The sequence below is a fragment of the Hyperoodon ampullatus genome, assembly GCF_949752795.1.
Source record: "Hyperoodon ampullatus genome assembly, chromosome: X".
Lineage (NCBI taxonomy): Eukaryota > Metazoa > Chordata > Mammalia > Artiodactyla > Ziphiidae > Hyperoodon > Hyperoodon ampullatus.
This window is the reverse complement of record NC_136913.1, coordinates 113,564,508-113,580,789: the sequence shown is the minus strand read 5'-3', so window position 1 is coordinate 113,580,789 and position 16,282 is coordinate 113,564,508. Positions and strand designations below refer to the sequence as shown.

The following is a 16,282-nucleotide window of genomic DNA, read 5'->3' as shown; positions in this document are numbered from 1 at the left end:
GCACTGTATCTTGTTGGTTGTTGAGTGGAGCTGGGTCTTAGCGTTGAGATGGAGATCTCTGGGAGAGCTCTCACCTTTTGATATTATGTGGAGCCGGGACGTCTCTGGTGGACTAATGTCCTGAACTCGGCTCTCCCACCTCAGAGGCAAACGCCTGACGCCTGGCCGGAGCACCAATACCCTGTCAGCCATATGGCTCAGAAGATAAGGGAGAAAAGAAAGAAAGAAATAAAAATAAAATAAAATAAAGTTATTAAAATAAAAAATAATTATTAAGAAAGAAGAGAGCAGCCAAACCAGAAAACAAATCCACCAATGATAACAAGTGCTAAAAACTATACTAAAAAAAACCCAAAAACAAACGGACAGACAGAACCCTAGCATAAATGGTAAAAGCAAAGCTATACTGACAAAATCACACAAAGAGGCATGCACATACACTCTCACAAAACGAGGAAAAGTAATAAAATATATATATCATTGCTCCCAAAGTTCACTGCCTCAATCTTGGGGTAATTCATTGTCTATTCAGGTATTCCACAGATGCAGGATACATCAAGTTGATTGTGGAGATTTAATCACTACTCCTGAGGCTGCAGGGAGCGACATCCGTTTCTCTTCTTTGTTCACGCAACTCCTTGGGTTCAGCTTTGGATTTGGCCCCAGCTCTGCATTTGGGTTGCCTGAGGGCATCTGTTCCCCGCCCAGAGAGGATAGGGTTAAAGTAGCAGCTGATTAGGGGGCTCTGGCTCACTCAGGCCAGGGAGAGGTAAGGGTACGGGGATGCGAGTCAAGCCTGCAGCAGCAGAGGCCAGCATGATGTTGCAACAGCCTGAGGCATGCCGTGTGTTCTACCAGGGAAGTTGTCCCTGGATCACAGGACCCTGGAAGTGTCAGGCTGCACAGGCTCCCAGGTGGGGAGGTGTGGATAGTGACCTGTGCTTCCACACAGGCTTCTTGTTGGCTGCAGCAGCAGCCTTAGTGTTTCATGCCCATCTCTGGTGTCCATGCAGATATCAGTGGCTTGCGCCTGTCTCTGGAGCTCGTTTAGATGGTGCTCTGAATCCCCTCTCCACATGCAACCCAAAACAATTGTCTCTTGTCTCTTAGGCAGGCACAGAGTTTTTCCTGGACTCCCTCTCGGCTAGCTGTGGCACACTAGCCCCCTTCAGGCTGTGTTCACGCAGCCAGCCCCAGTCCTCTCCCCTGGGGTCTGATCTCTGAAACCTAAGCCTCAGCTCCCAGCCCCCACCCATCCCAGCCAGCGGGTGAGCAGACAAGCCTCTCCAGCTGGTTATGCTGGTCGGCACTGATCCTCTGTGCGGGAGTCTCTCCGCTTTGCCCTCTGCACCCCTATTGCTGTGCTCCCCTCCATGGCTCCAAAGCCTCCACCCCGTCTCCACCAGTGAAGGAGCTTCCTAGTGTGTGAAAACTTTTCCTCCTTCACTTCTCCCTCCCAGAAGTGCAGGTCCTGTCTCTATTCTTTTGTCTCTGTTTTTTCTTTTTACTTTTGCCCTACCCAGCTATGTGAGGAGTTTCTTGCCTTTTGGGAAGTCTGAGGTCTCCTGCCAGTGTTCAGTAGGTGTTCTGTAGGAGTTGTTCCACATGTGGATGTATTTCTGATGTATTTGTGGGGAGGAAGGTGATCTCCACGTCTTACTCCTCTTCCATCTTGAAGGTCCCCCCCCCCTCATTTCTTCAGCTTTCATTGAATTTTTTACAATATTGCTTTTGTTTTATGTTTTGTTTTTATGGCCGCAAGGCATGTGAGACCTTAGCTCTCTGACCAGGGATCAAACCCACATCCCCTGCATTGGAAGGTGAAGTCCTAACCACTAGACAACCAGAGAAGTCCCTCATTTCAGTTATTGTGTTGTTCATCACTGTTTGTTTGTTCTGTAGTTCTTCTATGTCCTTGTTAAACATTTCTTGTGTCTTCTCAATCTGTGCCTCCCTTCTGTTTCTGAGATCTTCATTCATCTTTAGTGTCATTACTTTGAATTCTTTTTCAGATAGATTACTTTTTTCCTCTTCATTTATTTGGTCTTGTGAGTTTTTACCTTGCTCCTTCATCTGCAACATATTTCTCTGTCATCTCATTTTGTCTAACTTACTGTGTTTGTAGTCTCCTTTCAGCAGGCTGCAGGGTCTTGCTCTTGCTTCTGATGCCTGCCCCCTGGTTGCTGAGGTTGGTCCAGGGGCTTGTGTAGGCCTCTTGGTGAGAGAGACTGGTGCCTGCACTCTGGTGGGTGGAGCTGAGTCTTGTCCCTCTGATGGGCAGGCCTGCATCAGGGGTTGTGCTTTGGGTTATCTGTGAGCTTAGTACAACTTTAGGCAGCCTGTCTTGCTTATGGGTGGGGCTGTGTCCCTGTCTTTCTGGTTGTTTGGCGAGAGGCGTCCAGCATTGGAACCTGCAGGCATTTGGGTGAAACTGGGTTTTGGTGTCAAGATGGATACCGCTGGGAGCACTCAGGCCTATTAACATTTTCTGGGGCCAGGAATTATCTGGTGTTCTAGCATCCTGGACTCAGCGCTCCCATCCCGGAGGCCCAGTCCCAACCCCTGGCCAGGGAACCAAGATCCCTCAAGCCAGGTGGTGCAGCCAAAAAAAAAAAAAAGAAAGAAAAGAAAAGAAGCAGTCAAACAAAACCCAAGACAAATAGCAAAAACAAAAACAAAGAAACAGCAGCAACAACAGCCAAAAGAAAAGGAAAAGAAAACAACAGACAAACAAAACCCAAGACAAGTGATAAAAGCAAAACAAAATAAACAAAAACAAACTATGAAACAGACCCCAAAAAACAAAGAAAACAAAATAAGAGAACAACCAATCAAACAAAAAATACCCAAAATGAAAACAAACAATAAAAACAAAACACACAAAAAAAGAAAAACAGAAAGCAAACTAAAAAAAAAGAAAACGTAAAACAAACACAGAAAAACAATCAAAAAAAGATAAAAATAAAACAAAACAAAAACAAGAACAGAAACAACAAAAAAGTAAAGTAAAAATATTAAAAGAAAAAATACATTAAAAAGTTAAAAGAAGAAAAAATAAATAAAAAGTAAAAGCAACAACAGAACAAAACAAAACAATAAAATAGTAATAATAATATTTTCCTGGGGCCTCCACTGTCAGTGTCCTTGCCCCTACAGTGAGCCACAGCCAAACGCTGCCTCCCCAGCAGGCTTTCCAATACCTCTAGGTAGGTCTCTGAACCCACTGTGGGCACTGTGGGGGCAGCTCAGACTCTGACCTGGCACAACTCCCATGTGTACTTGCCCCCAAAGTCCACAGCTGCTAAAGCTAGACTGGTCTCAGTTGTGGGAGCACTTGCCCATTCAGATATTCCACAGATGCAGGGTTTACCTTGCCAATTGCAGGGCTTTAATCCACAGTTTGTGCAGGTGCAAGGAAGAGATTTCTGTTCCTCTTCCTTAGTTGCACAGGCCCTGGAGCTCAGCTTTGCTTTTGGCCCCACCTCTGCATGTGGGCTACCCTCAGGCATCTGTTCCCTGCCCAGGCGAGAGGGACCAAAAGCGGTAACTGATTGGGGCACACTTACTTGCTCAGGCTGGGGAAGGATAAGGCAGTCACAACTAGGGCATGCGCAAAGTGCCTGTGGTGGCAGAGACTGGAAGGAAGTTGCAACAGCCTACAGTGTGCTTGCTCTGGTGGGAGTCCCTCCCAGTGCCCACAGAGGCAGGGGCTGGCATGTGGGGAGAGAGTCCGGGATGTAGGCTCCGCCCCTTGCACACCATTCAACAATGGTGCCTCGTTTCCAAGGCAGACCATGCTTCCTCTAGGAGCATTCCCGGCCATGGAGCTCCTCACTCCTGTCCTTGGAGTCCCTCACTCCCATCCCCTCAGGTTTTCTCCAAGCAGCCGATAGCAGTCCTCTCCCTGATCCACTCTCCTAACCCCACACTTTAGCGCTCAGCCCCTGCCAGCATTGGCAGATTCCCATCTCAGGCTGATTCCCAAGGAGGCTTTGGCATGAGCGGCATGCGTGGGCCCACCAGGGCCTGTGCAGCCAATGGAGGCTTTGGCAGTGTCAGCGCTCAGGACCTTGGAGCCTGCACAGATGGAGGAGGCCTTAGCTTGTGGAGCGGGTGAGCCTGTTCAGATGGGTGCCCCCCGCCAGTGCCCATGGAGGCAGGGGCCAGTGAGGGGGGAAGGGGTTGCAATGCTGACCCCGCCCCTTGCATGCCACTCAACAGTGGCACCTTGCTTCTATGGTGGCCCAGGCTTCTTCTGCAACTTTTCCAGTTGTGGGGCTCCTTACTCCATCCCTTCAGGCTGTCTCTTCACAGCCAACAGCTGTCCCTTCCCTGGGTCCACTCTCCATACCCCACTTTCCAGCTCCCAGGCCCCCACTCTACAGGGGGACACATGACTCATGCTGGGGTGTGCAGGGCTGTGGCACGGACCATGAGCACAGTTCTTACTTTGTCCTGCCTTCCACAGACTGGTTACTGCATTCCCCTCCAATTCCCCGAAGGTCTCTTTCTGTCCCAGCTGATTTCTCCACCATGAGCAGGGCTTTTCTGAGTGCGAGAACCTCTCTTCACCTTCAGTTCCCTGCCAGGGGTGCTGGTCCCTTCCTGTTTCCTCTTTTCTTTTTTTCTTCCTTTCATCCTATGCAGTTGTGTGGGGATTTTTCTTGTCCTTTTAAGTGTCCGAGGTCTTCCACTAGTGTTCAGCAGGTGTTCTGTGAAAATCATTCCATTTGTAGATGTATTCTTTTTTTTAACAACTTTAATGGAGTATAATTCCTTCACATTGGTGTATTAGTTTCTACTTTATAACAAAGTGAATCAGTTATACATATACATCTGTTCCCATATCCCTTCCCTCTTGCATCTCCCTCCCTCCCACCCTCCCTATCCCACCCCTCCAGTCGGTCACAAAGCACCGAGCTGATCTCCCTGTGCTATGCAGCTGCTTCCCACTAGCTATCTACCTTACGTTTGGTAGTATATATATGGCCACGCCTCTCTCTCGCTTTGTCACAGCTTACCGTTCCCCCTCCCCATATCCTCAAGTCCATTCTCAAGTAGGTCTGTGTCTTTATTCCTGGCTTACCCCTAGGTTCTTCATGATATTTTTTTCTTAAATTCCATATATATGTGTTAGCATGCGGTATTTGTCTTTCTCTTTCTGACTTACTTCACTCTGTATGACAGACTCTAGGTCTATCCACCTCATTACAAATAACTCAATTTCGTTTCTTTTTATGGCTGAGTAATATTCCATTGTATATAGGTGCCACATCTTCTTTATCCATTCATCCAATGATGGACACTTAGGTTGTTTCCATCTCCTGGCTATTGTAAATAGAGCTGCAATGAACATTTTGGTACATGACTCTTTTTGAATTATGGATTTCTCAGTGTATATGCCCAGTAGTGGGATTGCTGGGTCATATGGTAGTTCTATTTGTAGTTTTTTAAGGAACCTCCATACCGTTCTCCATAGTGGCTGTACCAATTCACATTCCCACCAGCAGTGCAAGAGTGTTCCCTTTTCTCCACACCCTCTCCAGCATTTATTGTTTCTAGATTTTTTGATGATGGCCATTCTGACTGGTGTGAGATGATATCTCATTGTAGTTTTGATTTGCATTTCTCTAATGATTAATGTTGAGCATTCTTTCATGTGTTTGTTGGCAATCTGTATATCTTCATTGGAGAAATGTCTTTTTAGGTCTTCTGCCCATTTTTGGATTGGGTTGTTTGTTTTTTTGCTATTGAGCTGCATGAGCTGCTTATAAATTTTGGAGATTAATCCTTTGTCAGTTGCTTCATTTGCAAATATTTTCTCCCATTCTGAGGGTTGTCTTTTGGTCTTGTTTATGGTTTCCTTTGCATGTAGATGTATTCTTGATATACTTGTGAGGTGAGGTGAATTTCACGTCCTCGTCTTCTGCAATCTTGACTACTCCCCCCCAAGACTCATATAATCTTAAGTCATTCTTTCACAATGAGTTATTTAGCACCTACTTTGCGCTTGCCATTGCTTTAGGCATTTGAGATACATCATTGAACAAAACTGACAAGATCCTGCCTTCTTGGAGCTTACACTGAAGGGGTGAGGAAAAGACACACAGAAAGCAATAAACATAATAAATAAGAAAAGTTTTTAATAGATTAAAGGTGGCAAGTGTTGAAGAAAACAAAAGTAGAGCAGGATAGGGAAGCTGGAAGTGCTGGGGGTGGGGTGAGGGCATGTTGCAAAACTAAACAGGGGTGCAAAGACTTGAAGGCATAGGGCTTAGCAACACTGATATCAAAAGGAATACATCTATGCCAAAAGTACATCTAAGGCCTCACCTGTTACATTTCTAGTTTAACTTCTATATTACATGTATATCCTTATATATATTCTTTATATATCTCATATATTTTCATAGAAAAAAATACACCAAAATATCACAATGGCTATCTGTGGAAAGTGGGATTGTGGTGATTTTTAAAATTTTATCTTTTATATAGTTTACTGTATTTTCTAAATTTTATAACATGAGTAGGCCCAGTTTTATTATCAAGAATAAAACAATATATGATATTTTTTTAAAATGTGAAGTTCATTCAACAGTGATTATTCAGAACACAATCAGTCAATCCATAATCAAAGAAAGGGTCTTGTCCCCTACATCAAAAGATTAGTTAAGGAATATATCTTTGCATGGAATAAGCCAAAATAGAGTATTCTGAAAAATGAAGTGTTAAGGGGCTGTGTGTGCTTAATGACTCTTTGCTTTAATTGATGTATTTTTAATTTTAAAAATTTAAATTATTTATTTAATTGAAGTGTAGTTGATTTTCAATGTTTCAGGTGTACAGCACAGTGATTGTTTCACATATATATATTCTTTTTCAGATTCTTTTCCATTATAAGTTATTGCAAGGTATTGAATATAGTTCCCTGTGCTATACAGTAGGTTCTTGTTGTTTGTCTATTTTAAATATAGATATGTGTCTCTGTTAATCTCATATTCCCAACTGAGTTCCCCCCCTTTCCCCTTTGCTAACCACTAGTCTGTTCTCTACGTCTGCGAGTCTGTTTCTGTTTTGTAGATAAGTTCATTTGTGTCATAGTTTAGATTCCACATATAAGTGATATCACATGATATTTGTCTTTCTCTGTCTGACTCACTTCACTTAGTATGATAATCTCTAGGTACATTCATATTGCTGCAAATGGCATTATTTCATCCTTTTTTATGGCTGAGTAGTATTCCATTGATATATATACACTATATCCTCTTTATCCATTCATCTGTTGATGGACATTTAGGTTGCATCCATGTATTAGCTATTGTAAATAGTGCTGTTATGAACATTGGGGTGCATGTATCTTTTCAAAGTAGAGTTTTCATTTTTTCCACATATATGCCCAGGAGTAGAATTGTAGGAACATATGGTAGTTCTATTTTTACTTTTTTAAGGAACCTCCATACTGTTCTCCATAGTGGCTGCACCAGCTTACATTCCCACCCACAGTGTAGGAGGGTTCCCTTTTCTCCACATCCTCTCCAGCTTTTATTATTTGTAGATTTTTTAATGACAGCCATTCTGATTGGTGTGAGGTGGTAACTCGTTGTAGGTTTGATTTGCATTTCTCTAATAATTAGTGATGTTGAGCATCTTTTCATGTGCCTGTTGGCCATCTGTATGTCTTCTCTGGAGAAATGTCTATATAGGTCTTCTGCCCATTTTTTGATTGAGTTGTTTGTTTCTTTTTTGTATTAAGCTGTATGAGTTGTTTGTATACTTTAGAAATGCTTTAATTGATGCTTTAAATTAAATATCCAATATCAGTCCCTGATGGTATTGGTTTAAAAGGTATTCATCATACAGAGTCCTGCTTAAGATTTTATGTTGAACATGATGAAGGAGAAGGAGAAATTGGGGAGGGAAAGGAGGAAGGGGAGTATAAGAAGGAGAAGAAGAAAAAGAAGTAGAAGGAGGAGGAGAAGACAGAGAAGCATCTAGTGCTTCTAGACTTTTTAATTTCCAAATTTTTGTAAACTGATACTTTTGTAAAATAAAACAAAAACTTCATAGCAATGTGAAATTGCTCTATATTTCTAAACGTTTGTCTCAGTTTCTAAACTTATCTCACCTCAATCCCTCTGCTAACCAGTAACAAATAGTTTTGTGATTAGTGTAGGTCGGCAAACTACACTTTGAGTGCACTGACTGGACTATTGTGGTGTCACAGCAAAGCCACCAACCCAACCCTGAAGGCAGAACAAAGTGCTAGGTTCATTCAACCAGACAGTATAACTGGGATATGTTTTAGCAGTATCAGATGCATGAAAAGCCTGAAGTTTCCTCCGTGATCAAAGGTTAGGATATTACACAGATACAGAATAAAAGAGCCCAGGTATCATGTCTTAAGTTTCATAACCACACCTCAAATCCTCATATTCTTGTGTATGTTGAACACCTGATTTTCTTTATGTTTCTCTTGATTTATTTTGGACTCCTGGCACCTACCCAGTGTGGCACTTTAACAGCCTTCTGTCTCAGAAAGTTTTAACCTCTAACATGTTCTATATCATCAATGGGGGTAGCTAGGAGGCAAAAGTTAGTATACTGTTTCATGAATTGTATCAATGGGAAACTAAGCTCAGAGAGATTAATTGAGTCATCTAGTATTACTCAACAAGTCAGCAGAAGATAAACTAAAAATAAATTTTCTGTTTTGAGAGATTACAATTGTTTTATTCAATTTGGTTTACTGAATACCTACCCTGTTTCAGGCATTATACTAGGCTACAGCTACAGAAACTAATAAAACATAGTTCCTGTACACTGTAAAGAGTTCAGATCATCTTGAATAACACCGACAAATATCCTTATAATTAATTGTGATAAGTGATACAATAGCAAAATAAAGTGCTACAGGATCCTAGAGGAGAGAAGGGAATAATTTTACCTGGAAAGGTGGAAGAATTATGAAATAATTCATAGAGAATGTAAGACCTGAGATGGAGCCTTTAAAAAGTGTCAAATGTCTATAGGAAGAGAGAATGGAACAGATATTCCAAGGAGAGGATGTAACATGTACAAAGACAAGAGTCATGCAAATCCATACGCTGCCCAAAGAATGACAAAGTGTCCAGTGTACCTGGGATGTAGGGTGTTCAAAAGATGTTGAGCAGGTAGAGAATGATGATTCTTACTTCTGGAAATGTAGGTGACTGTAGGTGGTAGAGGACCTTAGATGCTGAAGAACTTAAGCTTTGCTGTGGATCCTCTGTAGGGCTCAGAGCATGACAAATGACATGATTGTTTTTGCCTTAGTTTGTTTATCTTCTATTAGTGCATCTTTTTTCTTGCCTCGTACATGAGAATGATACAGTATTCACCCCAAAATATTAGTGTGAATCAAGTCATTGTTTGGAAGTTGTGAAGTTCGAAATGGTATTATCTGTAAGATATTTTGAACTATTGTCATCAATGTTTTCTTCCTTCCTTCCTCTTTTCCTCCCTTCCTTCCTATCAATGATCTAGCATGTAGGGTTTGGTAGAGGGGGAAAGGAGACACCAACCAAAAATTAGAGACCAATTAGTAATTACTGACTACACAGCCATAAGCTTATTCAGGTAAAACTCTGTTTGTAAATTGTGAAGGACTGTGGAGTAAAGGAGCATTTTTTTGTTTTATTTTGGTATTATTTTTTATGGAGAGATGAGTCCGATCTAGAGTCTGGGACCTGTATTGGGGGCAGGAAATGGATGGGGAAGAAACTACCATGGTGGCACAGTAGCCTGAGGCTTTAGATCCTCTGTGTGCTCATCTAAGTCTAAGAAGTTGATACAGGTATTTCTTACGGCAGGGATCACCATCTCCAGAAATAGATTTCCCTGATGAGTAGTCTCAGTGCTCCTTTCATGTCCTTGTTCCTTAGACTATAGCTGAAAGGCTTCATCATGGGAGTTACAACTGTATACATGATGGCCACCACCTTATCCCTTTCTGCTGAGTAGGCAGAAGATGGAGGAAAGTAGACCCCAACAATGGATCCATAGAAGAGGGCCACAGCTAAGAAATGGGAGCCACAAGTGGAGAATGTTTTCCACTTCCTCTTGGCTGAAGGAATCCTAAGTACAGTGCAACCAATAAGGGAATAGGAGACAAAAATGAAGGTGAATGGGATGAAGATAACTGATCCCCCAATGACTAGGATTGTCAAATCATTGATCTGGGTGTCTAAACAAGCAAGCCTTAACATGGTTTCCAGGTCACAGAAGAAGTGTGGGATTTCTCTCTGATCACAGAAATTCAAGAGGCCCAGCAGACTGAGATGCAGTACTGAAACAAGATTAGAGACAACCCATGGAGTCACTACCAGCAGGATACAACCCTTGGGACTCAGTAATGCAGCATAGTGTAATGCGTGACAGATGGCAATATTCAGGTCATATGCCATGGCTGCCAAGAGGAAATTGTCCAGGTCCACCAGCAACATAAAAAAGTACATTTGTGTAAGGCACCCTGCAAAAGAGATGATTAGGCTCTGGCTTTGGATGTCTGCCAACACTTTTGGGATGGTAGTGGTTGTGAAGCAGATGTCAGTGAAGGATAGATTGGCAAGGAAGAAGTACATGGGGCTATGGAGGTGAGCATCATTGATAATAGCCAGGATGATAAGTAAGTTTCCCACTATCGTAACCAGATACATGCACAGAAACAGCGTAAAGATGTGTTGCTGCTGTTCAGACACCACTGAGAGTCCCAGGAGGAAAAATTCGGAGATAGTTTGGTTTCCTTGGTGCATGATTTTGCTGTGTCTAAAACAGGAAAAATTCGACTTCACCGTAAAATGGTAACATGACACAAAATCCAGTCAGAGGACATTGTACCATATTATAGAAGTGAATCAAGCCTTGGAACCAGATAGTTTTGTGTCTTATTTTCTGCTTACCAAAATACAAGCTCCACAAGGGCGTTGATTTTATCTACTATGTTCAGTGCTATACACCAGTGTTAAAGACAGTGCCCAGCACATAGTAGGTGTTCATAAATATTGGTTGTATTTATACAAGAATGAGTGAATAAATTAAAAAAGAAGTATTTTGAATTTACCACTCAGTATCTTCATGACTGTTATCTGTGCTTTTCTAAGCTTATTTCACCAATTTTAAAACGTGGAGAATACCCACTTTATAGGATTTTTGTGAGGATTGCAAGGACATATGTAAAATACCCATATCTGTATTTTAGCTATTGCTGCACAAATAGTAGCTGATATCATTCACTAATTTGGAAAAATCACAGACTTTAAAGGCAAAAAGAAACCTTCAGAGAACATCTAGCTGAGCCTCTGTATTTGGGCAGTTAAATATTCAATATGCATGCAATGGTTTAGCTGATCATGTTTTAGTGTTCCAGAGAGAGAGATGCCACACTCTACTTCCAGCACCTGATCCAAAATTTTATCCTTTAAGTAATTAGCTCTTCCTCATATCTTTCTGAAAACTTCCCAGTTTTTACTTCTCAACAAGGAAAAATTAGTTATTTGCCATAAATGCTGCTGAAGTCATGCAGGGGTGTCCACTGAATTAAGCAATGCAAAGGTAAGTGTCCTTAACAAGGCTATTTATATTGGAGCTGATTGGGCATAAGCCACAATGAAGAAAGTTTTGGGATAACACTTTTAACAGCGAGTGTTTATTGAGGGCTTACTATGTTGCAGTTGCATGCAAGTGCTAAGTGCTTTACATTGATTATTTTATTAAATATTCACCACAACTCTGTGAGCTGAGTAGGTCTACTAAGAATATGTTCCATTTACAGATGAATAAATCAAGAATTAAAGACGTTAAATAATTTGATAAAAGTGATGCATAGCTAGTGTAGTGGAGTGAGGATTCTGAGCTCAGTTAGTCTGACTTCAGAACCCTCTTACTTAACAACTGTGCTCCATTGCTACTATATTGCTTACAGCTTCATGTTTGTGAAGACCATCACCTATGTTCTAGGCACATAAGAGCTTGCTCAGCCAACGTCACAAAGCTAGCAGGTGGTGGAGCTTGACTTTGAATCTTGATGCCAAAGCGTTTTTGCCATATCTGTGTAAGCCCAAATGAGAGCAAATGGGCTAACAAATGGGAAGCTTTGTCTTTGATTATTCCAGCTTGTACCTTATCTATGCTGCTGTGAAATCCATTTTACACACTTGCTACTTACTGAAAAATCTGTATGTCTTGGGCTTCCCTGGTGGTGCAGTGGTTAAGAATCCACCTGCCAATGCAGGGGACACGGGTTCGAGCCCTGGTCCGGGAAGATCCCACATGCCGAGGGGCAACTAAGCCCATGCGCCACAACTACTGAGCCCGCGTGCTACAACTACTGAAGCCCATGCTCCCAGAGCCGGTGCTCCATGGCAGGAGAAGCCATCACAATGAGAAGCCCGCGAACCACAACGAAAAGTAGTCCCCGCTAGCCACAACTAGAGAAAGCCCGCGCACAGCAACGAAGACGCAACGCAGCCATAAATAAATAAATAAATAGATAGGTAGATAGATAAATAACAATAAATAAATAAATAAAACCTATAAAAAATTCTTTTAAAAAATCTGTATGTCTTCTTACAACCTTCCCAGTGTAACACAACTGGATTGCCATTGTATAAATTCACATACTTCTGCTGGTTTGCTGTTTAACTTCATACAATCTGCAAAAAGAGGTTAGCAGAACTAATTAACAGTTGGAGCAAAATTGCAGGAGAAATGTTGCACTTACTTAACAACACAATTTTCCTCAAGTACTATAGCAGTTCTTATTTGCATACTAACAAATAAATGTGCTGATTATAAATCAGGCAGGATCAGTTCTGGTGGGACCTCTGCTAGGCAACATTTAGCCATTTCATATGTACAGAATGTACTGAAAATAATAAAGTGGCATATTATTATGTACATGTAATATAGGCTTTTCACTAATGCAGACTGTATTAGCAAAATTTGACAGTCCACGTTTCTGATTTCACCTTCAAACACCATATCAGTCAGTTCCATTTAACTGCATGTTCTCATCTACTATCTCCTAGGTGGCACCATCTTTTACAACCAGACACATAAGTATCTTCAGGTTTTCAACCCTTGTATTTTCAAGTCACTAATTTGTGATTTGAATCAAGGCACAATACTCTTGTAGTGGACTTGGGGAACAAACATTTGTGTATTTGGGTTGGGGATCCCCCTCCTTTAGAACTTACCTAGACGTTTTGTGGCTATTTCCAAAGCTTTTCCAGAAAAAAACAGTTCCACTTCCTCCACTCAAAAAATGGTGATTTTCCCAGCCACAGATGTGAACCTTTTCTCTTTCTAAATACAGAAAAAGACAGAGGAGAGGGCTGAAATAAAACTGAAAACCTCAACTTGTGGTGTTGTCCCTGCTGCTGGAATTAGAAAAAGATCACCCTAGGGCTCAGGACACAATTCTCTAGGCTACTCACTAGAAACCACTCTCAATTCCATCCTCTATGGATGAAGTCCTCTCTACTGGGATATATTGATACTCACTGATTTCTTGGGATTTATATATATATATATATATATATATATATATATATATATATATATATATATATATATACACATATATGAATAGAAAGTAAGCCTTATGTCCCTGTTGTATTTTTACTCTAGTTAGAAAACTAAAATATCAACTTTTGAAGAACTTCACCTTCCTTTCTACCTAATAATTATCTTTTGTATCTCCTCGTAACCTGATAACATACTGACTCAGGTGATATTTGGTGAGCTTTAATAATGAAAGCAACACTGCGGAGTGCTGATTACTTGTCAGGCACTATTCTCAGCCCTTCATGTATATTAACTCAGTTGATTTATTTTCACAATAAAAGTATGAGGTGGGTAAAAATATCATCCCCTTTTCACAGATGAGGAAACTGAAAATAAAAAAGTTAAATGATTTGCCCAAGGTCATACAACTACTTGATGGTAGAGCCAAGGTTCTTACCAGAAACTCTCACTCTTGATCCCATTTTCTTAATCACTGCATTAAAATATCCCTTATTAATCATGGGGGAGCTCTAGAAAAAAAAGCATTCTGAGAACTTGACTAAAAATTATCTTCTGAAACTTCACTCCTATCTTTCTCCCTACCCTGAATCCCAGCAAAGGACCTCACTTCCTGTTCAACTCTGCCTCCAAACCGAGAGATTATGGACATTTCACTACCCTCTTCTTTCTTAATGTTACTATGGAAGGCTATCCTTCCTTTTATTAAGGGCCAATCCCTTCACCTATATTCTGGATTCCTTCCCCTTTTGCTTTCCCAGAAGACTTATGCTATCAGTTAACTTATTTCTTATATCTTCAATCAGCCCTTCTCTACTGGATTTTTCTTTTGGCTTTAAAACATGTTATAGTCTTTCTTATGTTCAAACAAAGAGACAAGCAAGGCCCCCAGGATCCCTTAGCCTCCTCAGTTACTAAACAATCTCACTCTTACCATTAAACACAAATTTCTTGAATTGTCTACATTTCTGTCTCCATTTCTTCACCTCAACCCACTCCAATCTGTCTTCTGCCTCACACAACTCTACTGAAATAGATCTTGATAAGGTCACAATGACACCCATGTTGCTAAATCCACACTTCTTGGCAACTCAACAACACTCACCTCAGATGATGGTCCTCTTTCTTTATATATATATATATATTTTTTTTTCTAATTGAAGTATAGTTGATTTACAATGTTGTGTTAGTTTCAGGTGTACAGCACAGTGATTCAGGCATATATGTGTGTGTATATATATATATATATATATATATATATATATATATATATATATAATTTTTCAGATTATTTCCCCTTGTAGGTTAGTACAAAATATTGAGTATAGTTCCCTGAGCTATACAGTAGGTCCTCTTTCTTGATGTACCCTCTTTTGTTGGATGTTGAGAACCTGCAATCCCCTGGTATTCCTTCTATCTCTTTGACCACTCTTTCTCCATGTCCTTTCATGGCTCTTCAATATAACCTTTAAATGTTTGTTGTGATATCACAAAGTTTTTATTTGCTCACTCTACTCTATCCCTAAAATAAAAGTATCCACTTTCATGACTTCAGTTACCACCTTTATGCTGATGATTCTGTTTCTTATCTTTAATTAGCTCTCTCTTCTGAACCCCAGAACCACACACCTGACTGTTTGTTATATTCAATTTTGTATCTCATAAGCACCTCAAATTCAGTATTTTCAAAACCATATTCATTGTCTACCCACAACACTGCTGAAATTAATTTTGGCCCTCCTCTATTATTCCTTACCTCAATAAAATATAGCATTATCAATTTTTGTCATTTTTGATACCTTCCATCTTTATTTCTTAAGATCCCATTATTTAAGTCCTGTAGATTCCCCATCTTAAATATCTCTCAAATGTATCTGCTTCTCTCCATCACCCTATTCTAAGCCATCACCATGTCTCTACATCTACTTTTGTTTTCTCCAAATAGTCCCCACGCTGATAATTTTCAGTGACTTCCTAATCCTCTTAGTTTATGTTCCAGAATTAATAATGTAGCCTACAATGCCTGGCCTTCTTCTGAATTCTCACATTGTGCCACTTTCCCCTTCTTTCAGTTTCTTGAAAATACCAAATTCCTTCTTACCTTATTGTTTTTTTCATATGTTTATATTCTCTTTCTGGAAGGGAATAGTCTTTATATTTGGCTAACTCATGTTTTTATTTCAGTTCTCAATTTAAATGCTCCTTCTGAAGGTATACCTTTTCTGACCTCTCAAGACTATGTCAAATCCTTGCAGTGACATCCCATAGCCATGTATACATCTCCTATGAAAAGTACTGCAAATACTTATTTTTCCTATTATCCTATAAATTCTATAAGGATAGGGAATATGTCTACCTACTGTTATATTACCAGTGCTTAGCAAAGTGCCTGACAAATTGTTCATACTCAACAATTTGTGAATGATTGAATTAATAGAAGAATAGACATTATTTATAGAACAATTAATTTGAGGTAGGGGTAGGGATCATGGAAGACTTTAAAGAGAAAATAGCTTAAAAATATGTTTTATGTAATGAAATGGAGGATGGGATGGAGGCATTCTAGCAATTTGAAACACAATTTGTAAAGATATAGAGGGGAAAAATGTGTGAGTCCTCAAAATACAAGATGCGTGCAGTAACTTAGAGTTGTCCAGTGTGGGCTGTAGCACAGGAGAAAGTGGTAGAAGGTGAGACTAGAAAGTAATAGGTTGGGTAT

General features: G+C 40.5%; 1 protein-coding gene across 1 annotated transcript in view; it reads right to left on the bottom strand.

Annotated features, from left to right (window-relative positions):
• The window catches only part of LOC307069800 (uncharacterized protein), a gene marked incomplete at its 3' end in the record, with an annotated part of 70,138 nt that extends 59,290 nt beyond the window's left edge, over positions 1 to 10,848 (bottom strand). Inside the window, 1 exon segment of the mRNA XM_079728115.1 lies at positions 9,859 to 10,848. Within this exon segment, the coding sequence (XP_079584241.1) occupies positions 9,859 to 10,793 (935 nt within the window). The 5' untranslated portion in view covers positions 10,794 to 10,848.
• Between the last annotated feature and the right edge of the window lie 5,434 nt (positions 10,849 to 16,282).